Genomic DNA, 25,907 nt, shown 5'->3' with positions numbered 1-25,907 from the left:
CTCGTGTTTCAGACAAGATATGGAGTGAACATTTTATGACACATTTTGACCCATTTGATCGGAGGTCGGCAAGGTGAACCCTGAGGTTCTGTCACACTCAGGGAGAACGTTTTAGACTCTGTAAGGGTAACCTCGCAAAATTCCACAAGATCTTCCCGCTCCTCTATGGCCAATGCCCGGCTTTGGCTGTTCTCCACAGATGCGACAAGATCACTAAGACCAGAGTTTTTCAGTCCCACCAACAGTAGGCAACATCGCAGGCAGGACGGGAGTGGGAAAAAGTCATTTGATTCACCAAATTTTCTTGCCCCAGCTACGACTTTGCCTTCCGCTGGTGTGACCAGAAAATTGTATCGCAAGTAATCATCTAAGGTTATACTTCTCTCTATTTCCTTCAGTCCTGGTGTGGAACAGTCTGGAAAATTGGAACTGTAACAGTTTGTTTGATTGATGTCACTGAGCAATTATCGACTTTTCTTTTCCGGGACAATGGGTGGAATTCTCCATTTGCTCACGCCGGGGGCATTCTCTGGTCCTGCTGCAGTGAATGGAGATTTGGCTGAGTGCCAAATCGCTGGCAGCGATAGTGGGGCGGACTCACAATGGAGAACCTCAGCCAGTATGTTTTACAATTTATATATCTTTTGAGCTAAAATCAATTCTTCATGTTTTCACAATGTCCCAAACAGGTGTGGCAAATGGCCAATGTGAAGGGAAAACTCTAGCCCATTTCCCTCACTAACCCAGCATTGAGGCCAATTATAGGTGCCTATTGCGTGCTGCCCTTCCTAAGAACAGTGAACTCCGCACAGACCACCGATAATACTGGGACTTTCTTGGTCAGTGCAACTTAGTTAACTCTCGTTGAGGATGCCTTTGCAGTGTTTTGATGAAAGGATAGCCCCTTGTTGAGATTGGCTAATGAAATTTTGTGACATCATTTTGCACATAATCATACGAAAATTGGAATAAAGCTTTTATGTAAGTTGCTCACTTGCTTATAATTAAGTAGCCCGATCAGCCCTGCTGCTGCTGGTCAATTCTTCCAAAGTCAGTTAAAATTCAAGTGAGGTGCAAATTTCCGCTGGGCTCATTGAAGATTGGAGAGTGAGCTGACCCAAGTCACTGTCTTAAATGCTGTGCGGCCATGTCAACAGAAGAGCATTGTGTGATGTAATAATCTTTATAATAATCTTTATTGTCACAAGTAGGCTTACATTAACACTGCAATGAAGTTACTGTGAAAAGTCCCTAATCGCCACTTCCCGGCACCTTTTCGGGTACACAGGGAGAATTCAGAATGTCCAATTCACTTAACAGCACGTCTTTCGGGACTTGTGGGAGGAAACCGAAGCACCCGGAGGAAACCCACGCAGACACAGGGAGAACGTGCAGACTCCGCACAGACAGTGACCCAAGCCAGGAATCAAACCTGGGACCATGGCACTGTGCAGCACCAGTGCGAACAATTGTGCTACCGTATGTACAGTTAGAAGAAAATACCAAGAATAATATTCTCTTCTCTACCAATCAAAGTTATTGACTGATGCCATTATTCTGCCAGTCAGCACCATTGGGTTTGAAACTTGGCAGAGTGGGGGCAAGTTGGTGAAAGTTGTGTTGACAATCAGGATCCTTTTCATTTAGACGAAAGACTAGATTATAATGTAGTTTTCTTTATTAGAGATGAAAATGAAATGAAAATCGCTTATTGTCACGAGTAGGCTTCAAATGAAGTTACTGTGAAAAGCCACTAGTCACCACATTCCGGCACCTATTCGGGGAGGCTGGTACGGGAATTGAACTGTGCTGCTGGCCTGCCTTGGGCTGCTTTTAATGCCAGCGATTTAGCCCTGTGCTAAACCAGCCCCTAAGTAAGAACGTTGTTAGTAACTGGCACAAAAAGGAGACAGGAACCCTGAGGAGTCATGGCCTCTTCCCTAAGCAGTATCTAACAATATCTCTGCATATCACAAGAGGGCAATGAATCATCTTTGAATTGATGAGAATATATCGCGGCAACTTTGAATATTTCTCCTTTCAGGTATAAGATAACCGTATCCCCACTTGTTAGTAGCATAATGCCCATCTTAAGACCACTCAGTCTGTCACAGGCATTGTGGTTTGTCTAATAGTGCAGCATATGCTTCAATATTCTGTATAATACTGAAAATGTGATTATTTTTCTTCACCTTGTGAAAAGGGTCAGCGGAGTCATGAGATGGAGATAAGCAGATTGAAATGTAGTTTGCACATTTTAAGGCTATAAATAATATTCATAAATATGCAAATAAGAGTACTTGAACAATAGATGCAAGAAGCACTGGAGCTGAACATTTCCAGCCCCCAAAGAGATTTTTATGAAAAGAAATGGAAGATGTAAATTCAGTAATTATTTTATATCACTCTGTCTCCTTCCCTCCTCTGCAATGTGATTGGCAGTGCAAAATGAAACATTGTGTCACATACAAGCAGCTGTGATCTGCTGCAAGGCACCATACTGGTGATTCCCCACTGGACTCTTGGGCAATGATTAATATTTAAATCCCCTGTCAATGTACCATGTGTGAACAGCAGCAATGGTGGCCCCAGGAGGTCACACACACTCAGTTACCTTGTCAGAATTATTCTTCATTGTTTATTTTAATAAATAAAAACTTGCTTGTGTGTTGAGCTGTTGCCCTGTTGGGGATGCAAATCTATTTTCATTGATCTATATATTCCGGTGTTGAAGTAGTCTCCAGATGTTGTTTCATCTGGAAAAGTGAGGAAAATGACACTGCTGGGTACTTTGTGCTTTCACTGGGCCTATTTTGGCTGCCTTGTCCTCACCACAAGCCTATAACCGAGGATTAAGTGAGGGAGAGTAGAAAGCAGAGTTCTGCCCTCAGCCTAGATGCTGATACAATTCCCCTGCCACGCTTTCCTCCTCGGTGAAACAGGGGCGAGAGAGTCCTTTACTTTAAGGTACAATAAGTAACATTGAAGCTGTATCAGCTGTGAAGTATTCATGCAAGATGCAGCAATTGGTCCAAACCGGTTGGAATAAAATCAACTTAAGGTGTCTGTTCTTCATCGCAGAAATACCACGGGTTTCGAGAGATGAAGTTGTGTTTAAGGATTGTGCTGAAGTGTACAAATCAGGATTGACTGCAAATGGAGTCTATACACTCCATATCACCAACACAACAGAAACAGTGAAGGTAAGGCGAATGGAATCTATTTATCCACAACCCCCACCCCAGAGAAGAAGTTCTGTTTGTTTCATTTGATTTAACAATCTCTTTTATATCTTTATTTCTAACTTTGATAAACTCCTTCAGGAGCAAGGCGAGTCATGGGCAGTGATCTACCAGCCACACTGCGACCGAAAAATGGCCAGTAAATGGCGAGCGACCCCACTTTGGGGATCTACACGGCTGGCCATGCCTCACGATATCTAACGTGACCTCACGATGTGGAGCCCTGCCATTGTGGGTAGGATCACCTTTAGGCAAATCTGCATATTAGAGCGAGACAGCCAGTCTCACTTTAATATGCAATTCCCTGAGGTAACCAAGGCTTTGGGATCTGTCCCCTTCGTCTTGGAGACCTCGGGTGTGCGCCATTCAGTGCTGGACTGTACACTGGACAATACTTTTCACTGTACCTCAGTACATGTGACAATAAACCCAAATCCAAATCTTTCAGGGAAGGTTGTTTCAAAGACTCATGACCCTCTGAGAGAAAAGATTTCACCTCGTCTTCTTTTTAAATGGGTGGCCCCTTATTTTTAAACAGTGAAGCCTCGCTCTAATTCTCTCACAAGAGAAAACATCGACTCCCGTCTCCTGCTTTATTGTCTTTATTGTCACAAGTAGGCTTACATCAACACTGCAATGAAGGTACTGTGAAAAGCCCCTAGTTGCCACATTCCAGAGGGAGACTACATAGAGGGAGAATTCAGAATGTCCAAATTACCTAATAGCATGTCTTTCGGGACTTGTGGGAGGAAACCGGACCACCCAGAGGAAACCCACGCAGACACTGGGCGAATGTGCAGACTCCGCACAGGTAGTGACCCAAGCCGTGAATCAAAACCTGGGACCCTGGCGCTGTGAAGTCAAAGTGCTTCATAGTGAAGCATTGAAAGGACTAGGCTACCAGGCAGATGGCTTATTGCTTTAACATCGTATGTGAAAGTTTAAGCCTCTGATGATGCAGCATTCTATCAGATCTGCATTGAAGTTTTGGTCTGGACTTTGTGCTCAGGAATCCGGCGAGGGACATGTTCTGATACAGAGATGAGAATATTTAAACTGAGCCAAGATGACATGGAGGGTATGCCCCAATGGTACACTGCCCATGCCTGCTGTTAGGTTATGTAGGAGTAGTAGAATTGTGGATTGATGGAATTGTACCCCTGTTCTTTTACAGTATTTCTCACGTTTTGTTCAAAAGCCTGTTGCATATGTGTGGCCAAATGGAGGGAGCTGATTTGTGATCAGAATGGAAGCCAAACTTAGAGGAAGTCAACTTATCATTCAACAGCGATTGACATTAAGGCAGCATTACCTAGTTGCCATCTTAGTTAACCAATGTCCGTGTCAAGCAAAATCATAAAGAGGGAGATAAAATAACTTCAAAAATAGGTACATATATGTCAGAAAAATGAGAGATTTTAAAATTGATTTTAGCTGCTGTTTGGTCTATGACTCTGAATACAGAGTCCTTTTAAATACAGAGTCGCTCAGGACTAAACAAACTAAGCAGAATAAAAGAATGACGCAATAATGATGTTTATCCAAGAGGTATCTTTAGAGAGATTTGTAAACATGGGACAGGTTTCTCCGTTGCCCGACGCCGATATCGTATTCGGCGATCGGGCAGAGAATCCACTCCGCGCCCAAATCGTGGCCAGTGCCGGCGCTAGTTTGAAATGGCGTCATCGAGTTGCACGCCACGTGCCATTGCAACGGCATTCGTGCGTCATTGGCCGACCCACCCGTGATGCTCCGTCCCCGATGGGCCATGTTTCTGACAGCGCGGGGCACATGTAGTCTCAGCCGTGCGGGAACCTGGTGTGGTGGCTGCGGGTTGTGTCCAGCGCCGCAACACTCAGACGGGATCCGTGCCACTGGCCGGGGGGGCTTCTGCCAGGGATGGGGGGACTGGTGAGGGGTGGCCAGGGGGTGGCTAATGGTGTGCTGTGGGTTGGGTCCCCGCACGGCCGGCAGCATGTTGTACGGTGCAACCGCTGCAGGTCGTCAGCCGTGCGCATGCACGGCCAGGGAGCGGCCGTTCTCTGTTTTTGACACGGGAGCCAGGGCTTTCACCCTGTGCTGCTGCTAGCCCCTCACCATTCCTGGAATTGGTGAAGGATTCACGCAGAATGTTTGGCCGTAAATTACCACATATGCTCTGTTGGCGTCAATACGTAGTTGCTGAAACGGAGAATCCAGCCCATGGTTTTGTTTAGCATTTGCTGAAAATGTGAGGAACATCGCTTCAATTTTGCACCAGCCATCAATTCCATTATATCAACAGAATGCCAGATTTGGGTGTTATTAATTGTGATCATTGTGATTGACTGCAATGGTACAATGCATGAACATTTTGTTATTATTGCACTGAACTCTAGAATATCACAGCCTCAAAAGAAAATCATTTCCCAAACAAGAAATATTGCTGTCTTAATGTGAAAAAAGGAGACTGAGCCAAATTGTAGAAACATTCTTTGCATCCTTTTATTTATTCCTAATTTTTGCTGTTCCTATGCTGTGCGCCATTGTCACAATGAAGAGGACATAGTCATACAACCGTTTGCCAGTACTGTGCCAATGCTGTTCTTCAGTCAATTGGCAAAGGTTTATTGGAGCAACCCAGGATTAGTCATTACCGATTGTTTTAGTTATAATCCCTCCCTAGTGGAGAAGCAAACAGCAAAGAATGTCAACCTAAATTGAGATCTAACTCACCATAATTCTAACTCACTGTGAAATAAAACTCATTGCATTAAACCATTGCATTCAGCTTTGATATGATAAGTTAGATTGGTCCTTTAGAGGATGAGAAGGGAGTTTTAATAATGGGAGAAGAGGAAATGGCTGAGGAACTGAACAGATTTTTTGGGTCGGTCTTCACAGTGGAAGACACAAATAACATGCCAGTGACTGATAGAAATGAGGTCATGACAGGTGATGACCTTGAGAGGATTGTTATCACTAAGGAGGTAGTGATGGGCAAGCTAATGGGGCTAAAGGTAGACAGGTCTCCTGGCCCTGATGGAATGCATCCCAGAGTGCTAAAAGAGATGGCTAGGGAAATTGCAGATGCACTAGTGATGATTTACCAAAATTCACTAGAGTCTGGGGTGGTCCCGGTGGATTGGAAATTAGCAAACGTGACACCACTGTTTAAAAAAGGAGGTAGGCAGAGAGCAGGAAATTATAGACCAGTGAGCTTAACGTCGGTAGTAGGGAAGATGCTGGAATCTATCATCAAGGAAGAAATAGCGAGGCATCTGGATAGAAATTGTCTCATTGGGCAGACGCAGCATGGGTTCATAAAGGGCAGATCGTGCCTAATTAATTTAGTGGAATTTTTTGAGGACATTACCAGTGCAGTGGATAACGGGGAGCCAATGGATGTGGTATATCTGGATTTCCAGAAAGCTTTTGACAAGGTGCCACACAAAAGGCTGCTGCATAAAATAAAGATGCATGGCATTAAGGGTAAAGTAGTAGCATGGATAGAGGATTGGTTAATTAATAGAAAGCAAAGAGTGGGGATTAATGGGTGTTTCTCTGGTTGGCAATCAGTAGCTAGTGGTGTCCCTCAGGGATCCGTGTTGGGCCCACAATTGTTCACAATTTACATAGATGATTTGGAGTTGGGGACCAAGGGCAATGTGTCCAAGTTTGCAGATGACACTAAGATGAGTGGTAAAGCGAAAAGTGCAGAGGATACTGGAAGTCTGCAGAGGGATTTGGATAGGTTAAGTGAATGGGCTAGGGTCTGTCAGATCGAATACAATGTTGACAAATGTGAGGTTATCCATTTTGGTAGGAATAACAGCAAACGGGATTATTATTTAAACAATAAAATATTAAAGCATGCTGCTGTGCAGATAGACCTGGTTGTGCTAGTGCATGAATCACAGAAAGTTGGTTTACAGGTGTAACAGGTGATTAAGAAGGCAAATGGAATTTTGTCCTTCATTGCTAGAGGGATGGAGTTTAAGACTAGGGAGGTTATGCTGCAATTGTATAAGGTGTTAGTGAGGCCACACCTGGAGTATTGTGTTCAAATTTGGTCTCCTTACCTGAGAAAGGACGTACTGGCACTGGAAGGTGTGCAGAGGAGGTTCACGAGGTTAATCCCAGAGCTGAAGGGGTTGGATTACGAGGAGAGGTTGAGTAGACTGGGACTGTACTCGTTGGAATTTAGAAGGATGAGGGGGGATCTTATCGAAACATTTAAAATTATGAAGGGAATAGATAGGATAGATGTGGGCAGGTTGTTTCCACTGGCGGGTGAAAGCAGAACTAGGGGGCATAGCCTCAAAATAAGGGGAAGTAGATTTAGGACTGAGTTTAGGAGGAACTTCTTCACCCAAAGGGTTGTGAATCTATGGAATTCCTTGCCCAGTGAAGCAGTTGAGGCTCCTTCATTAAATGTTTTTAAGGTAAAGATAGATGGTTTTTTGAAGAAAAAAGGGATTAAGGGTTATGGTGTTCGGGCCGGAAAGTGGAACTGAGTCCACAAAAGATCAGCCATGATCTCATTGAATGGCGGAGCAGGCTCGAGGGGCCAGATGGCCTACTCCTGCTCCCAGTTCTTATGTTCTTATGAAAAGCTGGAGTTTACAAATTCCCATTGGTCATCATTGAATTAGGGTCAGGTGATTTCGAACTATGGGCCGCGGCAATACAATTCTAGAAGTGAGAAGTTAAAGTTGAGACAATGTTGGCTAGTTAAAAGCGAGAGAAAGTATGATGATCTGTGTGCAATCTAACGGCCTACTCCTTTTGGCGAAATCAGGATTCTGCCTTAACGTGGCGAGAAACCAATAATCACCACTTCAGCCCAATATCCACACAATTAATGGGAGCAACCCACTATCTAACGGCCTCTCATGATCTAATGGCTTCCCCAGCACGCCAATCAGTACTCCATTTTATAAACGTGAAGCTGGCGAAAAGGCTGCTGCAGGGACCTGAAGGGGTGAGTAACCACCTTTGCTCACAGGAAAGAGCCCGGGGGCACTGAAGTTGTTGCCCTGGTGCTTGGAGAGGGTGGGGGAGCCAACCTCCTTTGAGGTGGTCCACCATCGGAGTGCGGGGGGTTGTGGAGCGGCGGGGGGGGGGGGGGGGGTGGTTGCCGCCCACAGCATGGGCTAGTCTTGGGGGAGGGGGGATGGAGGGGGAGAGATGGGAGTCTCAACACCCGCGGGTCCACCATGCCAACCCCCGGACATTTTGGTCCCATTCTGGGGCAACCCCTGCCTGTCTGCCCCACCGACCACCCATAACTCCCACTGACCACAGAGGCCATTGGCCGTGCGGCTGAAGGCTATTGTTAATTAGGAATTGGCAGTCGTAGTTAAGTGAGCACTTCACACATCCCAAGTGGATTCCCGTGGCTAGGCATGCCATATAGCATGTGTTTTTGCCGAGCATGCCAATCACAGTGATGAACACTATGCCTGAACACTGCGGGAAGCAACACCTAGGACACAGCGGACAACATCCGAACACCCAAGGGATGGCCCCAACACTGGGTACATTTCCGTGACCAGAGGGTGTGTGCACTGGGGAGGGAACTGTAGCCATCTGGGATGGCCATGTACAAAGGATCCTGTGAAATATGGCCACCTGCAAAGTACCATGGGGAATATGGTGAACCCAGGACTTAGATGCTCAGAGCTTATGTATATTGGCAACTCAGATAACTACACACTATCGAAACCCCCAGCTACTTTGCATTCTAATGGCCCATATCCCCAGAACAAAAGACCTGTACTCAGGTAACAGATACAGAAACAGATTTATCAGCGCCACTCCCTTGCTCAGGGAGCCCAAAAAGCCAAGGTCAATGACCGCTCAGGACACTCTCCGCCATCAAGGCACCCGCCCGTTTATTGGCAAAAATCAAAGGCAATAATCGAAGCCTGCCGAATTATTGGGCCCAAAGCTGAGGACCGCCCAAAAGAGCGCAAAACCCCAGAAGGGTAAAGAGAGACACTGCCATGTGTTCAGGCTCTCTTGACCCCGGTGTTCGGTCTCTCTTGGCCCCGACCTACGCATAAAACCAAGTGTAGCATCAGGACCAGAAGGCAAGTTCAAGACCAACGATTGCTACCAGACGGATGAGCCCAGCAGAAATAAAGTCACTTCTCCAGACCCAGCCACGCAAGATCCAAACAAAGGTCTTGTTCCTCTGCATAAAGCCGGGTCCCTGAAGTTAAGTACAGGTTGTTGTAGTGTTAGGTGTAATTTAGCTTGCAGTGTTTTACGTTGCATGCCAAAATAATTCTTGTGTGCAAATATACTATCATTGAACTTGAACTAAATAACTGGTTGTTTGGTCTTTGATCGATATCCGGTAAAACCTTGTGGTGGTATCATTTGATACCTGGCGACTCTGAAAAGCAATATCATCATTGATAACTGTCATATCAGTATCCAGTTAAAAAGAGAAACATTATTGGTGTCTCCGGTGCCGATTGGCAACAGAACCAGTGCCCAGTCCTGGTAACAATACATGAGCGTCTTGGGTTCAGGGTCTAGGGTCCGGTGAGCAGGGGCCCTTGCTGCGATGGGGGTGCGTGGGCAGGGTGTGTCGGATGGGAAGGGGGGGTAAGAGCAATGGGGACTGAAGGGTCTCAGAGTGGAAGTCAACGCTGGTTGTCATGCTCACACCCACCCAATTCCTTACAGATACAGGAGGGGATAGATGGGGAGTATGGGAGGGGATGGGGAGGATGGGGTTTATGGCAGGGGGAGAGTTTGTTGGGGGGCCGGGGGTCCAGTGCAAACTCACCCGAGCAGCCTGGTTGAAGTCATTGACCTTCTTGTGGCACTGGACATTGGCTGGTCGTCCAGTTTACACTCCCCGAGCTGACTGCTGCTGCCCATTCCTCCCATGACCTCAGGGGAACAGGGAATCCCATCTGGCCTCTATCGCTTCCAGTAGTCTATCCAGGTCGGGGACTGGTCTTTTCGGTGGCATTACTGCGAGCTGAGTGGCGTTGGCTGTGCAGGATTGGTTTAAGTACTGCTCTCCATTGTTAGAAGGGGGCTGGCAAGAGCGGTCCTGGCGAATCAGTCACTGTGGTAGTCACCACTGTTGTATTATATTGTATATATGGGATTTACAGTAAGGTCCCTGCACTACAGGTACGGGGGTAGATCCCTGCCTGCTGGCTCCACCCAGTAGGCGGAGTATAAATATGTGTACTCTCTGTACAGCAGCCATTTTGCCAGCTGCTGTAGGAGGCCACACATCTCTATGTAATAAAGCCTCGATTACATTCTACTCTCGTCTCGTCGTAATTGATAGTGCTTCAATTTATTACACAGAGATTTTTCAGAGATGGACCTCCGCATCAAGCCTGCAGCTGCATCCTCAAGCAGACAGCGCCAAAAAAGACTTTGAACATTGGCTAGCTTGCTTTGAAGCATACATTGGGTCTGCGTCAGACCCAATCCCAGGAGCACAGAAGCTCCAGATTCTGTACATGCGGCTGAGCTCCAACGTCTTTCCCCTCATCCAGGATGCGCCGACCTATGCAGAAGCCATGGCGCTACTGAAGGAGAATTACGCTCAGCGGACCAACAAGATCTACGCCAGGCATTTCCTGTCCACGCGGCACCAACTTCCTGGTGAGTCTGTGGAAGATTTCTGGCGTGCCCTCATCGCCCTGGTGAGAGACTGTGACTGCCAGGCCGTTTCGGCCACTGAACATTCGAACCTGCTGATGAGAGACCCGTTCGTTACGGGCATAGGGTCTGACTACATCCACCAGTGCCTCTTAGAAGAGGCCACGCTTGACCTCGCGGCGACCAAGAAACTAGCACTCCCACTTACGGTCGCCTCACACAATGTACAGGCTTATGCCCCCGACCGCAAAGCCCATCCCCCCCCCCCCCCCCCCCCCCCGGTGCGCTGTGGACCCCACCGGCGGCCACCCTATCGTGGACCCCATCAGCGACCGCCCCCAGCCAACCCCATGCCCTGCACCACGCGGCAGCCAATGAACCCCGGGGGACCCAAATGCTCCTTCTGCGGGAGACAAAACACCCCCGGCAGCATTACCCGGCACGGAGTGCACTCTGCATGGTCTGTGGCAAAAAGGGACATTTCGCTGCAGTGTGCCAGGCCTACTCAATCGCCGCTCTTGTCCCGGCATCCCCCACGTGCCAGTGGGCGCCACCATCTTCCCCTCCTCAGAGCACATGCGGCCCGTGGGCACCGCCATCTTGCTCTACTCACAACACGGGGGCCCGTGGGCGCTGCCATCTTGCCTGCCTCAGAACCAATGGGCGCCGCCATCTTGCCTGCCCCAGGACACGTTCAGCCCGAGAGCGCCGCCATCTTGCCCGCCTCAGGTCCCCTGCCCGTCGGGCCCTCATCAGGCCGCTCATCGCCTGCAACCGCCGACGACCAGCCGCGTCTCGCCTCGGTCATGATCGACCAGTCTCGACCGCACAACCTCGCGACCGCTTCGGCAAAAGTGAAGGTCGATGGACATGAGATAACCTGTCTTCTGGACTCCGGGGGCATGGAGAGCTTCATCCACCCCGATACGGTAAAGTGCTGCTCCCTCGCGGTACACCCCGCTAACCAAATAATCTTCCTGGCCTCCGGATCCCACTCCGTGGTAATCCGGGGGAACTGCATCGCCACCCTCACCGTCCAGGGCGTGTGGTTCAGCGACTTCCGGGTCTACGTCCTCCCCAAACTCTGCGCTGCCTTGCTACTCGGCCTGGACTTCCAGTGCAACCTCCAGAGCCTAACCCTGAAATTTGGTAGGCCCTTACCACTCCTTACTGTTTGCGGCCTTGTGACTCTTAAGGTCGACCCGCTTTCCCTATTTGCAAACCTAACCCCGGATTGCAACTCCGTCGCCACCAGGAGCAGACAGTACAGCGCCCAGGACAGGACCTTCATCAGGTCTGAGGTCCAGCGGCTGCTGCGGGAAGGTACTATCGAGGCCAGCAACAGCCCCCGGAGACCCCATGTGGTAGTGATGAAAACCGGGGAGAAAAACAGCATGGTCGTTGACCACAGTCAGACCATCAACTGGTACACGCAGCTCGACGCGTACCCCCTCCCGTGCATATCTGATATGGTCAATCAGATTGCACAGTACCAGGTCTTCTCAACAGTGGACCTGAAATCTGCGTACCACCAGCTCCCCATCTGTAAGGCGGACCGCCAATACACTGCGTTTGAAGCAGACGGCCGTCTTTACTATTTCCTTAGGGTTCCCTTTGGCGTCATCAACGGGGTCTCCGTCTTCCAACAGGAGATGGACCGAATGGTTGACCGTTCCAGACTGTGGGTCACCTTCCTGGACAACGTCGCCATCTGTGGCCACGACCAGCAGGACCACGACGTTAACCTTTCCAAATTTCTCCACACCGCCACTCTCCTTAACCTAACTTACAACAAGGAGAAGTGTGTGTTCAGCACGAACCCCTTAGCCATCCTTGGCTATGTGGTTCAGAACGGAGTTCTAGGGCCCGACCCCGATCGCATGCGCCCCCTCATGGAGCTTCCCCTCCCCCACTGCCCCAAGGCCCTCAAACAATGCCTGGGGTTCTTTTCGTATTACACCCAGTGGGTCCCAAACTATGCGAACAAGGCCCGCCCACTCATTCAATCCACCGCTTTCCCACTGACGGCCGAGGCTCATCAGGCCTTCAACCGTATCAAGGCCGACATCGCCAAGGCCGCGATGCATGCGGTCGACGAGACGCTTCCCTTCCAAGTCGAGAGCGATGCATCAGACGTCTTTCTGATCACCCTCAACCAGGCAGGCAGGCCATTGGCATTTTTTTCCCGCACCCTCCATGCCTCCGAAATTCGGCACTCCACCGTTGAAAAGGAGGCCCAAGCAACCGTTGAAGCTGTGCGAAATTGGAGGTATTACCTGGCTGGCAGGAGATTCACTCTCCTCACTGACCAACAGTTGGTTGCCTTCATGTTTAACAACACACAGCGGGGTAAGATCAAAAATGATAAAATCTTGAGGCGGAGGATCGAGCTCTCCACCTACAATTACGAGATTTTGTATCGCCCCAGTAAGCTCAACGAGCCCTCCTGCCCTGAGGTACATGTGCCAGTGCACAAGTGGACTGACTCCAGACCCTGCACGGCAATCTCTGTCACCCAAGAGTCACCCATTTTTACCACATCATTAAGGCCCGCAATCTGCCCTGCTTCATCGAGGAAGTCAGGGCTATCACCAGAGACTGCCAGGACTGCGCGGAGTGTGAACCGCACTTCTACCGGCTAGACCGTGAGCACCTGGTGAACGCCTCCCGCCCCTTTGAACGCCTCAGCGTGGACTTCAAAGGGCCCCTCCCCATCACCAACTGCAACACATACTTTCTCAGTGTGGTCGACGAATATTCCCGATTCCCTTTTGCCGACCCATGCCCTGATATGACGTCTGCCACCGTCATCAATGCACTCAAAACCATCTTCGCTCTGTTCGGTTTCCCCGCCCATGTCCACAGCTACCGGGGATCCTCAATTATGAGCGATGAGCTACACCAGTACCTTTTCAACAGGGGCATTGCCTCAAGCAGGACAACCAGCTACAACCCCAGGAGAAATGGGCAGGAGGAGCGGGAGAATGGGACGGTCTGGAGGGCTGTCCAGCTGCCCTACGGTACAGAGATCACCCGGCCTCCCGCTGGCAGGAGGTCCTCCCCGACGCACTTCACTCCATTCTGTCGCACCTGTGCACCGCGACAAACAAAACCCCCCAGGAACGTCTCTTTGGCTTCCCCGGGAAGTTCACCCCCAGGGTATCCGCTCCCAACGTGGCTGGCAGCTCCAGGACCCATTCTCCTCCGTAAACAAGGTGGACCTGTTGGTTGAGAGGGTACAGCTTCTCCATGCCAACCTGCAGTATGCCTACGTAGCGTACCCTGACGGCCGCCAAGACACAGTCTGCCTCAGGGACCTGGCACCAGCTGGGTCCCCACACACCCCCCCCCCTCTGCCCCGGCGCCACCCTCCCTTCCCCCGGCACACCCCACCGCAGCCCCTGCTCCAAGACAATCCGTCCTCCCCTTGCTCCCACCCGGGGATGAAGAGGATTTTGACACGCTCCCGGAATCACCAATGACCAAGCTGACACCTGAGTTGTCGCTAGCACTGCGGCGCTCTCGACGACAGATCAAGGCGCCAGACCATCTAAATTTGCAACCTTCTCTGTAATTTTTAAAAGCAATCTGTATGTATATAGTTTCCCACCACCCCCGCTGGACTAATTTTTAACGGGGTGAATGTGGTAGTCACCACTGTTGTATTATATTGTATATATGGGTTTTACGGTAAACCCCCTGTACTACAGGTACGGGGGTAGACCGTGCCTGCTGACTCCGCCTAGTAGGCAGAGTATAAATATGTGTGCTCTCCGAACAGCAGCCATTTTGCCAGCTGCTGTAGGAGGCCACACACCTCTGTGTAATAAAGCCTCGATTACATTCTTCCCTCGTCTCATCGTAATTGATAGTGCATCAGTCATCGGGATCATCATTTGCGACGAGAGGACCGAGATGCCTCGTTAAGTGGGCCGATTAACGTTTCATAGCAGTGACAGCCTCACAGGACCGAGCATCGGGAAGCTCGCGGCATTTCCTGCTCACAACCACACTTAGAAATATTTCTGTTAAATCGCATCCTACGTAACCAATATCACTTCAGCCTCTATGGTTTGTTGATTGACATTAAATGTTGCAAAGGACAATTTATCCAATTTGAAGGGAAAAGAAGATTGCTCATCGTGTTTTCATAATCAACCAAAACTTGAAGTGAATCATTTCTCATGTATCTATTTATTGACAATGAAGTTTTATGTGGGCCGTTTGTGTCTTTGAATGATATTCTCTTTTAAGAATAAAATGCAATGAGATGTGGGTGTTCTCAGCAGGAGGGAAATATTAATAGTTGCTTTGGGGAAGTGGGTAACTAATTTTCTCCAGTTACAGCACTTTTTGTTAATTCCATTCCAAAGTAGTGATCGTTAAGATCACCAATTAAAAGAGTGTTGAAATATTCCTGAGAGTATAATTGCACCTATCACAGAAACAACTATATAAAGACTAATTGTTTACGTCAGCATTGTTTTTATTATTGTGACTAAATGTTAGCGAGTTCCTAGTCTTTATATAGTCAATCTGTGTGATATGTACAATTATATCCTTGAGCTATTAAAAAGTCTTTAATTGGCTGCCTCACCTATCACAGAATTAATAGAAAATGCTGTAACTGGAGAAAATTAGCATTGGAAGTGATATATTGCAAACATTGAATCCCAAATATGCAACTCTATGTGGGAGAGAATAGGTGTATTTGCGCACAGTCATCTGAATGATGATTTCCTCATCCCAGTTGGCCCGTTTGCATGCAATAACACCAGCAACTTGTATTTATACAGTCTGTGTAGAAAGTTGTGGGTTCCTAAATCACCGAAAACAGTGAAATGAAATGAAATGAAAATCGCTTATTGTCACGAGTAGGCTTCAATTAAGTTACTGTGAAAAGCCCCTCGTCGCCACATTCCGGCGCCTGTTCGGGGAGGCTGGTACAGGAATTGAACCGTGCTGCTCACCTGCATTGGTCTGCTTTAAAAGCCAGCAATTTAGCCCAGTGTGCTAACACAACAAGGACTTCTCACAGTGGCGCAGTGGTTAGCACTGCTGCTTCATGTGCTGAGGACCTGGGTCACTCTCCATGTGGAGTTTGAACATTCACCCAGTGTCTGTGGGGGCCTCACCCCCATAACCCAAAGATGTGCAGGGTCAGTGAATTGGCCATGCAAAATTGCCCCTTAATTGGGGAAGAAAGATTGGTTACTTTAAGTTTATTTTTTAAAAAAGGACTTGCAACAAAGGTAGTTTTTTTCCTGGGCTCTACAGCTATATACAACATTGTGCTCTGCCTGAGCTGCTGGAGATAGCTTCCGCTCTCCCTCCATGTACCGTCTTTTGTAGCCACGTCATCACATTCCCACATCACCACTCAGTCTACAGTACCCTTAACATAATAAAATGCTCCAATGTGTTTTGCAGGAGTTATTATCTCAATCTGGTGGGATTTGACCTCACCTTCATTGATTAGTAGCCTGGTTCTCTAGATTAATAAACTAGGGATGGCGCAGTGACACAGTGGTTAGCACTGCTGCCTCACAGCGCCAGGGACCTGTGTTCAATGCTGTCCTTGGGGTAACTGTCTGTTTGGAGTTTGCATGTTTTCCCTATGTCAGCGTGGGTTTCCAACGGGTGCTCTGGTTTCCACCCAGAGCCCAAAGATGTGCAGGTTAGGTGGATTGGCCCATCAGTGTCCAAAGATTAGTTGGGCTCACGAGGATAGAGTGGGGGAGTGGGCCTGAATAAGGTGCTCTTTCGGAGGGTAGGTGCACACTTGATAGGCCAAATGATCCCCTTCTGAACTGCAAGGATTCTTTGAATCTATGATTCTAAGAAGTGAATTTGCAAAATCCACCATGTAACAGCAACGACTCACAATTATATAGCACCTTTAAACTATATCCCATCAAACAAAGTTTGACATCGAGTCACAGGAGGCAGTATTCGGTGGCAACAGACTTGGTCAAAGGGGTAGGTTTGAGGAGCTCGTTAAAGGGGGCAGCACGGTAGCATAGTGGTTAGCATCAATGCTTCACAGCTCCAGGGTCCCAGGTTCGGTTCCCGGCTGGGTCACTGTCTGTGTGGAGTCTGCACGTCCTCCCCGTGTGTGCGTGGGTTTCCTCCGGGTGCTCCGGTTTCCTCCCACAGTCCAAAGATGTGCGGGTTAGGTGGATTGGCCATGCTAAAATTGCCCGTAGTGTAAGGTTAATGGGGGGATTGTTGGGTTACGGGTATACGGGTTACGTGGGTTTAAGTAGGGTGATCATTGCTCGGCATTGATTGGCCATGCTAAATTGCCCGTAGTGTTCTAAAAAGTAAGGTTAAGGGGGAGTTGTTGGGTTACTGGTATAGGGTGGATACGTGAGTTTGAGTAGGGTGATCATTGCTCGGCACAACATCGAGGGCCGAAGGGCCTGTTCTGTGCTGTACTGTTCTAAATTCTAAATTCTAAAAAGAGATAGATTGGGAATTCCAGAGTTTAGGGCCTCGGGAACTGAACATACAGATGCCAATGATAGCGTGAATAAAATCCATGATGTGCAAGAGTCCAGAATTGGAGGATTGCAGTGATCATGGAGGCTTGCAGGACTGGGAGCAGCAGCCAGGTTGGGGAGGGGGGCCCCAAGGCCAGGTTAGGAGTTGAAAACGATGATGAGAAGTTTTAAACTGAGGAGTTTGCGACAGGGGACCAATGTAGGTTTGCAATCACAGGGCTAGTCGGTGATTGGGTGGTGTGAGTGCTAAAATTTTGTTTCAGATGAGCTCTAATTTATGGAAGGGAAGAGATTAGAGTGGGATTGCATTGCGTTACTCCCTTTGGTTTGGTTCATGGTAGTGTTAGCAAAAGACAGGGTAAAAGTTATCAACTCACTTTTGAGCTGCTCTGAAGCACATAGAAACTGAAGATGGAGAAACACTCTCAAATTGAGTGGATCTCAAAAGAAAATCCATGATATTAAGGGATTAGGAGAGGAAGCATTGAGCCAAAATCATTTCTGTTTTGAACTGACAGATATATAATTAAACCAATCTGCTTTTCAAGGCCTTAATTATAAACCTAGTGCTTTGAGGATCTCTCAGCTTCTAGTGTTACCGTATTTTTAAGCCGTTTAGTAATTCAACATTGAGTTTAATATCAGTAAACTAACTCTTCAGTGCACCTCATGCTGAAATGAAATGTTCCCAGTTACCCTGCAGTCTACGGCTTTAGCCACTGTAACACATGCAAACCAGAGACACCTGCCTAGTGCTGAACAACCTACAGGTGCCACTGTAAATGGTCTCTGACCAAAAGGAAAATGCGGTTGCCTGGCAACAAAGCAGGGGCTCATATTCCAGCTGCATTTGCACTGCAATGCGTTTGAGCAGCTGCCAGCTCCGAAGTATTGTGTGTCGGGTTGGCTTTCACACTTGTGAATTCAGACTCTGCTACAGGTCAGTCACTACAGCTAAAGGCTCGTGCTGAACATCCATTAATTTTAGATTGTGGCACTAAATTGGCCTGGAGAATCACGTGAATCACAGGAGGAACACTTTTATGTAGTTAATCTTACACCGGGAAACGTTACACATAATTCATGTAAATTGTTAGATTTAATTATACTTTTAACAAGCATCGTTGTACAATAAACATAAACCAGCATTGCACAGATCAATATTTCTAATTGTGGCGAATGCCATGTTTCCAAATACAGTCGAGACCAATATTTTGAAGAGTTTTGCTGATGACTTGCATTGCTGAATTCTTAGGCATTTTATATTGTAAGATTTCTTAACTTCCCGAAGAACATTTGGATGACATTTGTTGAGTGTTTTGAGGTGAGAATTCATCCACATTGCACTTGTCAAAACATGGAAACGGTAACTATCCTGACAAAACCCAGTCCAACCCATTTAGACAATACAGGCTTCGGCATCATCCTGCAGTATCCCCCCTTGAGCAAAGAAGGCGAAAGCTGGAAGTTAGGTTCTGTGGTAGTGGCGATTTAAAAGGCCCCTTGATTGCAGCCAGGTAAAATTAATGGAACATTTTTCCACTGTAAAGTGTCTGAAAGTGTTCGGCGATGTTTTTCCAGGCACTTTGATGCCTTTGCTGGAGAATGTTGCTGCATCCTCACAGGCCAGCTGAGAATCTCATGACCTAACCACACAAAGGCTGCAACAAGTATAGGGGCTTCGGTGACAATGTCTCTGGGTCCTCTGCACCACAGGGCTGTAGAGAAGGCAAGATCTGTATTGTTCCCTTTGCCAACTTGAAGCTACATTCATTGATATTGGCAGGAAATTGTCTGGCAGGCCAGCCAAAGCACCCAGCATTCCCACATGCATGTCCAACAACTCTCCTGCATGCGGTCCCAACAGTGTCCTCATCTGAGAGACCTCTGCAACAGAACACATCAATCACCGTGCCCCACGGTAAGCTGGCAAATGGCTCATTCATTCCTTCTGGCCTAACTGCAGCCCACGTGACTCCACCCATGCAGGTCATGACTCGATACTAATCTCCAAGTTATGTGCACTGCTCATATCTGAGCTGGTGGCAGTGAATGTCAAATTAATTACCTTTTTGTTACTGCTGTTTCTGTTCTTAGTCTTGGGATAGGAGTGGGCCAGTTCTTGGATGTCAGTAGCAAAAAACAAAATCAAAAGGGGTACATTGGTGTAAGGGAAGGAGGTTGGGGTAGAAACAAGAAGTTCACAGTCACACTGTGAGCTGTGGCTCATATGCCCATAACCAGGGAATTGAATCTTGCACCCTTGATGTTTAATACAGTACTTGTTCTTTTAATACTAAAATGATAGCTCTTCAGGGTTTACATCTTGCAATGGCAACAGTTCCGTTAATAAAAATGCCGTGTACCAGAAAGGGGCTGAATCTCACTTCAGTAAATTCATGTTTCAGTGTCCTACTTTCCCCACTTTTCCATCTCCAACCCAGCCTCATCCACAGCATGTCGGTGTTGTTCACGATCCTGCAGTCTGGTGGGTATGGGTATGACTAAGGGCCATCTATTTCTTCAGATAGTACCAGGTCTGGACCAAATAAGAGTGTGGGTGTTCCATGATAGTGAGAATGAGGTCTTCCCGTCCCGGAGACAGACTTGCTGGTACAGCTTCAAAGGTGGCAAAGCTTTAACTCTGCATTTGGTATTATACCATTGGCATTGTTTTTCCCAGAGGTTCAACTCCTTCACTCTCACCGTGTTATGGTCAGCGGGGGTAACACGAGGTTTGAAGACAATAAGGGAACATACGTTTTAATTTGACAGCCCATAAGGAGTTCAGCTGATGAGAGGGGAGGCCTAATATTGCATAAGAGCTGCATGCCAATCTGAATTCTTGGACATCAGATGCTAACTGCTCTGAAATGTTTGCTTAGCTTCCCCATTTATTTGAAGATGGAGAGGGGAATTGGAATATGGAAGGTCCCATTATCAACAGCAAACTGCCGAAAAGGTCATTTGCAAATTGGAATCCAATATTTTAAATAATTTCATCCGAGAGCCCATATATATAAAAGACGGTCTGCATCATCCTGATGACAGACTCCAATGTAGTTGTTTGAACCATTGAGAATAATAATCGGTAACCATGAGTTATATTTTGCCCTGCAAGGCAAAAAGGGCAAGTCCTAACTTCTGCCACAGGCGATGAGGAAAACCAGAAGGTACGAAATATTTCCTTGGTGACAAGGTATAAATGTGGCAGGAATGGCAGGATAGGATAAAATCCTGGACCACTTGTGTGATGCCTGGTGACCAGACTGATTTTAGGCTCTCAATGCATTTAGCAATGCCACGGTGACCTCCAGGGAGACTGTGAAGAACATCTTCTTGCTTGGAGTGTGGAATTGTCAAAGATCAAGAAGGTCAGGTGGGCTCATTCCAATAGTATGTGTAGAGGAAACGATCAGTTGGGTTTTATGTGGACTACACGTGGAGTAAGAGCTCCTGCTCTTTAACCCAAATTGCATCCTCTTTTTGGGAGCGTTGAACATCCTGAAGCATTATGGCGGATACAAATAGGAAGCATAACAGTCAAGGAAAAATTTCCACTTACGACACTAATGTACAATCATGGGCAGCAGGTTGGTCGACGAGAGAGCTTCTGGCATGGTTTGTGACTTCTCAGGAATAAAAGCGGCAATATATTAGTATCACATCAACCAGAGGTGAAATCTTTGAATGCGAATAGGCAACTTAACAATCTTCATGGATGAGGCAGATCATTTGAAAGGAGATACGAGAGCAATGAAGATGTTCTCAGGATGGTCATCATTGAGAAAAGGCATGGGAACTTGCTGAAAGAGTTGATTGAGGGTAGAGGGATGTAGGTCAAGAGGGAGTTAGGGAATAAATGATGGTAATCCACCTGAAGTTGAAAAATACCATGAGCCACAGAAAATTGCAGAGGAGCTGCCTTTTGGCAGATCAATATTACTACTAAACTTTGGTGAAATGTGTAAATCTGAATCAATGCTTAATTGAAGGCTGAGCGTAGAAATTATTTATGTAATAATGCATATTCAGTTCAGTTCGTGGTAGAAAATTAAACTGAGTTTCACAATTATTGCAGTCATAAAAAGCTGTATCACACGGCATGTTAAATACAGTACAACTGGTGCTGGAATGCCTCCCACAGCCTCAAACTTGACAGCTTATTAAGTAATTATGGGTAATAAAGTGAACATTCCCAAGAGGTCACCTTAGGTAAAAGATAAAAGAGATGCAAAATAAAAAAGGAAAGAAAATTTACTGCTCTGAGTCCATTAGCCAATAAGCACTGATTACCAGTCTCGGCCACATCCATTGACGAAAAAAAACAAATTAACTTTCCTGAACACTGATTTTACTTCAGCAGCTGTAAAAACAATTTATACTGCCTCACTCCACAGTTCCCCTCTGACTAATGGTGGGGCAACACAGGAGAGCAGTAATTCTGCTAATTCATTTTGAACTTTTCCACTGTCTTAACAACAGATTCATGAGTGAGGATGAATGCTGTTTCTATTGTAACTTTGCCGCATCCATTGGCTAATGACAGGGACATGAGAGAGCATTAAGGCTGTTTACAACACATCTCACAATCCTTCCCTGACTAATTACAGGAGCATAGGAGAACAGTAATGCTGTTGAAAAACAGATTCTGTTCTATTTACAACAGTGCATTAACACTGTTTTACAACACAACACGTCAAGTTATTCCATTGAAAGAAAGACTTGCATTTATATAGAGCCTTTTGTGACCACAGAATGTACCAAAGCAACTTTATGGTCAATTAAATGTTTTTCAAATGCCATTACTGCTGCATTTTCAGAACGCAACAGCAAGCAATTTTCACATAGCAATGTCTGACAACCAGCAACACAATTATGGCTGCATATTTGTGTCAATGATTTTGGTTGAAGGATTATTGTTGGCTGGGATATTTTTGGCCCACCTGGGAGGGCAGAAGAAACCAGGGTTTAATTTCTCACCTGGGAGTGGCATACTCCCTCATTACCCAGGATTGTGTGCATTGTGGTTCACTCAGGGTGTTGACGTGCTGTGACAATGTGAACGCATGTTGAATCCTGGAGCTATGAATCAAAATGGTCGATGTTCCAACATTCTTTCCATCAATTCGCTGACCAAGAATCTCCCCTGGTCTAACCGCCTGCCATCAGCAGGTGTTGGAAGGATTTCCACGTTGATATTCAACCTGTTGGTCGTATTATGAACACACCTTCGTTGGTCATCAAGTCCTGGGAGTGGAAACAAACCCGGAGCTTCTGGCTTTGAGGTTGAACATAAGACACTGAACCACACAGCCCCCAAACATGATGGGAATGCAGGAGGGCAATCTATGTTTATAACAGATCTTCCACATTGTTCCATTAATTCATGATGGGAACACAGAAGAAAAACACAAATGTCTGTAAATCAATCCTGTACTCTATAATTGACCAGTTTATTGAAGCAGAAAGAATTGTATCAATTCCTGCACGCAGAATTGCAAGTGAAACCTCTGGTTCAAGTCATACTGTTTTCAGCCAAAGATGGGCAGGATTCTCCGTTCTGGTGCGGCGCACCCCTGGGATTGTCCGTCTCGGCTGCCAGCCACTTTTCTGCCCCGACCCGCCGTAAGGATTCTCCGTAAGGCCGGCCAGTCAATGGGGTTTCCCATTGTGGGACAGGTCCCACAGTGAGAGTTCTGCTCCACCCTCCAGCAACACTATGTGATGGCGCAGTACAAAATTAAAGTGAGGAGATGCTCTACTGCTGAGGGCTCTGCAGGCAGATTGGAGGGCATATGCATGCGTGGGGAGGGGGGGGGGGGGGGGGGGGGGGGGGGGGGGGGATTGAAAATTGAACTTAATCATGCATTTATAATAGAGGAGAGAAGCACAGCTGAGACATGTTCGGGGCCTTTCAATGACAATGCAGGGAATCAGGAAAATGAAGCAATGATGCTCATTCATGGAAGAAATATCTTGCATGGTGGCACTAATCAATCTCCTTGCTTAAACCCATTGTTGCAGCATGGAAATCTCCAGAATCAGAACGAACTCCAGAGCATTAGGTCACTGAAAAAGCTTCAGTAATCTGTTAAAAAGTGAGACTAGCACTGTTCACAGAAGAGAAGCCTCAAGTCTGGGATTATCCCTGCCTTCACTATTGCTTACAGGCAAGAGAGAAGGAGAAGATTACAACAGCGATGGTTGGCTTACCAACCGGAGGAGTAAAACCCTCAAGACCAAAGGGCGAGCAAACCAAAGCCTCTCTGGACACAGAGGATGAGCTCAAAGGGGCATCATGCACAGGCGACTATCCAGACCCAATGTGTACAGAACTCACCTATCCCGTGGTGAGCGAGAACCTTGTACCGTCAACGGCACCGCATGCCCAGGACTCTGCTGACTCGCATTTGACACATTCTCCAGGCATTGGTGGCACGACAACTGGGATGGCATCCATTGCTGGTGGCTGTGAAAACAATGGCCGTGTTGAATTTCAACATCAGTGGCTCTTTCTGGGGCTCCACTGGGGACCTCCGTGGTAATCTCAAGCGTGCATGCACAGATGCATTTATGAAGTCATAGACGGCCTTTTTGCCAAGACCCATAATTATGTGAACATCAGCAGAGATGAACAAAGCCAAGATGCCAGAGGACAGGGCTTTGTTGAGATTCCCAGATCCCTGCAGGTGCAAGGTGCCATTATTGCACTCATATGACTATATAAACACCCTACAAAAAGACATTGCAGGACATACATTGGAAAGGCTACCACTTGCTCAACATGCAGCTGGGCAGCAGGGTAGCAAGGGGCAGCAGGGTAGCATGGTGGTTAGCATAAATGCTTCACAGCTCCAGGGTCCCAGGTTCGATTCCCGGCTGGGTCACTGTCTGTGTGGAGTCTGCACGTCCTCCCCCTGTGTGCGTGGGTTTCCTCCGGGTGCTCCGGTTTCCTCCCACAGTCCAAAGATGTGCGGGTTAGGTGGATTGGCCATGCTAAATTGCCCGTAGTGTCCTAATAAAAGTAAGGCTAAGGGGGGGGTTGTTGGGTTACAGGTATAGGGTGGATACGTGGGTTTGAGTAGGGTGATCATGACTCGGCACAACATTGAGGGCCGAAGGGCCTGTTCTGTGCTGTACTGTTCTATGTTCTATGTGCTATGGTCTGAGACCATAACATATTTATTATGTAGGTTTGCACCAGAAAGGGCAGGACAAAGCACTCGCAGTATGGCTGTCTGAGGGATGAGCTGGTGCATGATTCTCACTTGTGTGATCCCCCACCTTACCATTCAGGGACGCACAGTCAGTGTCCCCTCCATCCATCTCTGGGGATCTGTTTTTGAACTGAGAAAGGACCTTGATTTCTGGGACACCACCTCCAATCTGGAACCTCGCCCTCAGATTGTGCGCATACTTGTCCTGAATGAAGACAGGTTGTAAGCAAGAAGCATGCCGGGGCAGATGACAAGGATGCCTGGCATTTGTGGGTGGTGATTGGGGCCATGGATAGGATGACGTTGCAAGCTCTAGAGGAGACAAGGCTTGATGGAGATGTGAAGGTGTGTGTGAGAGAATGAGTGCTGATGTCCCTTGAGCTGGCAGTGAGTAAAATCAATGTAAATGTGTGATATGTTTGTGAACGTGTGAGTTGAGAGTGATGAGATGATTGATTTACCCTGGCAGCATGGATTAGATCATTCATCCTCTTCCTGCACTGGTGGATTAGCCATGCTATATTGTCCCGAAACGTCCAAAAATGCACAGATTATATGGGATTACAGGTTGACAGGGATAGGGTGGGGGAGTGGGCCGAGGTAAGGTGCTCTTTCAGAGGGTCGGTGCAGTCATGATGGGCCGAATGCTCTCCATCTGCACTATAGGAATTCTATTTCATTGCACATTGCTAATTAAAATTAAAAACAGAAGATTCCGATGAGCAACCAAAGAGGAAGATCAGACAACAAGCATGGAGAAATGAGCAGAGGACCTGCCCTCAGACAGATCCCTAATATATAGCAATAATTATATGATACCCTGCCATTAACGTGAATAGAAATGAGATAAAGTACTGATTATACCGATTGAAGTAAAATAATTTTTACGACTCAATAATTTCCGTATTGTATTTTACTGTTTGAGAATTCAGTTCAGAAGAACTAATGCCGGGTAATCTTACCAAGCAGTACACTGAAGTTGACCAATGGTTGGCTGAAGTTCTTGTCAGAATTGATGGCAATGAATAACAAAGTTGTTGAAAGTGAAAAGCAATCTGCATTAATTCTGCTCTGGAAACCAGCAGAGTGAAGGATGTGTGCTGAGAAAGCAATTAAAAAATTCAAAAGCTCCTTTTAAAATGCCAGCAGAAATTATTTGAATTACAGCCTCCCATTTCTTCTCTGCAGGCGTTCTGTCATATGGAGATCAATGGAGGTGGATGGACAATCTTCCAACATCGTGAAGATGGAAATGTAGACTTTCACCGCAACTGGGAGGAATACAAACTGGTAAGAAACATTTCACTGATTAAAGATAAACT

The 25,907-nt window shown here is 47.1% G+C and overlaps 1 protein-coding gene across 2 annotated transcripts in view; it reads left to right on the top strand.

Moving 5' to 3' along the window:
* angpt2b (angiopoietin 2b) overlaps nucleotides 1-25,907 on the top strand; it is a 278,028-nt gene that overhangs the window by 162,357 nt on the left and 89,764 nt on the right. For both annotated transcript variants that reach the window (XM_038801179.1, XM_038801180.1), the window contains 2 exons: nucleotides 3,082-3,203; nucleotides 25,774-25,875. In XM_038801179.1, coding sequence (XP_038657107.1) covers nucleotides 3,082-3,203; nucleotides 25,774-25,875 — 224 coding nt within the window. The remainder of the gene's footprint in view (nucleotides 1-3,081; nucleotides 3,204-25,773; nucleotides 25,876-25,907) is intronic.

The sequence above is a fragment of the Scyliorhinus canicula genome, chromosome 1 (assembly GCF_902713615.1).
Source record: "Scyliorhinus canicula chromosome 1, sScyCan1.1, whole genome shotgun sequence".
In the NCBI taxonomy this organism is placed as follows: Eukaryota; Metazoa; Chordata; class Chondrichthyes; order Carcharhiniformes; family Scyliorhinidae; genus Scyliorhinus; species Scyliorhinus canicula.
This window is presented reverse-complemented; position numbering and strand designations above follow the sequence as displayed.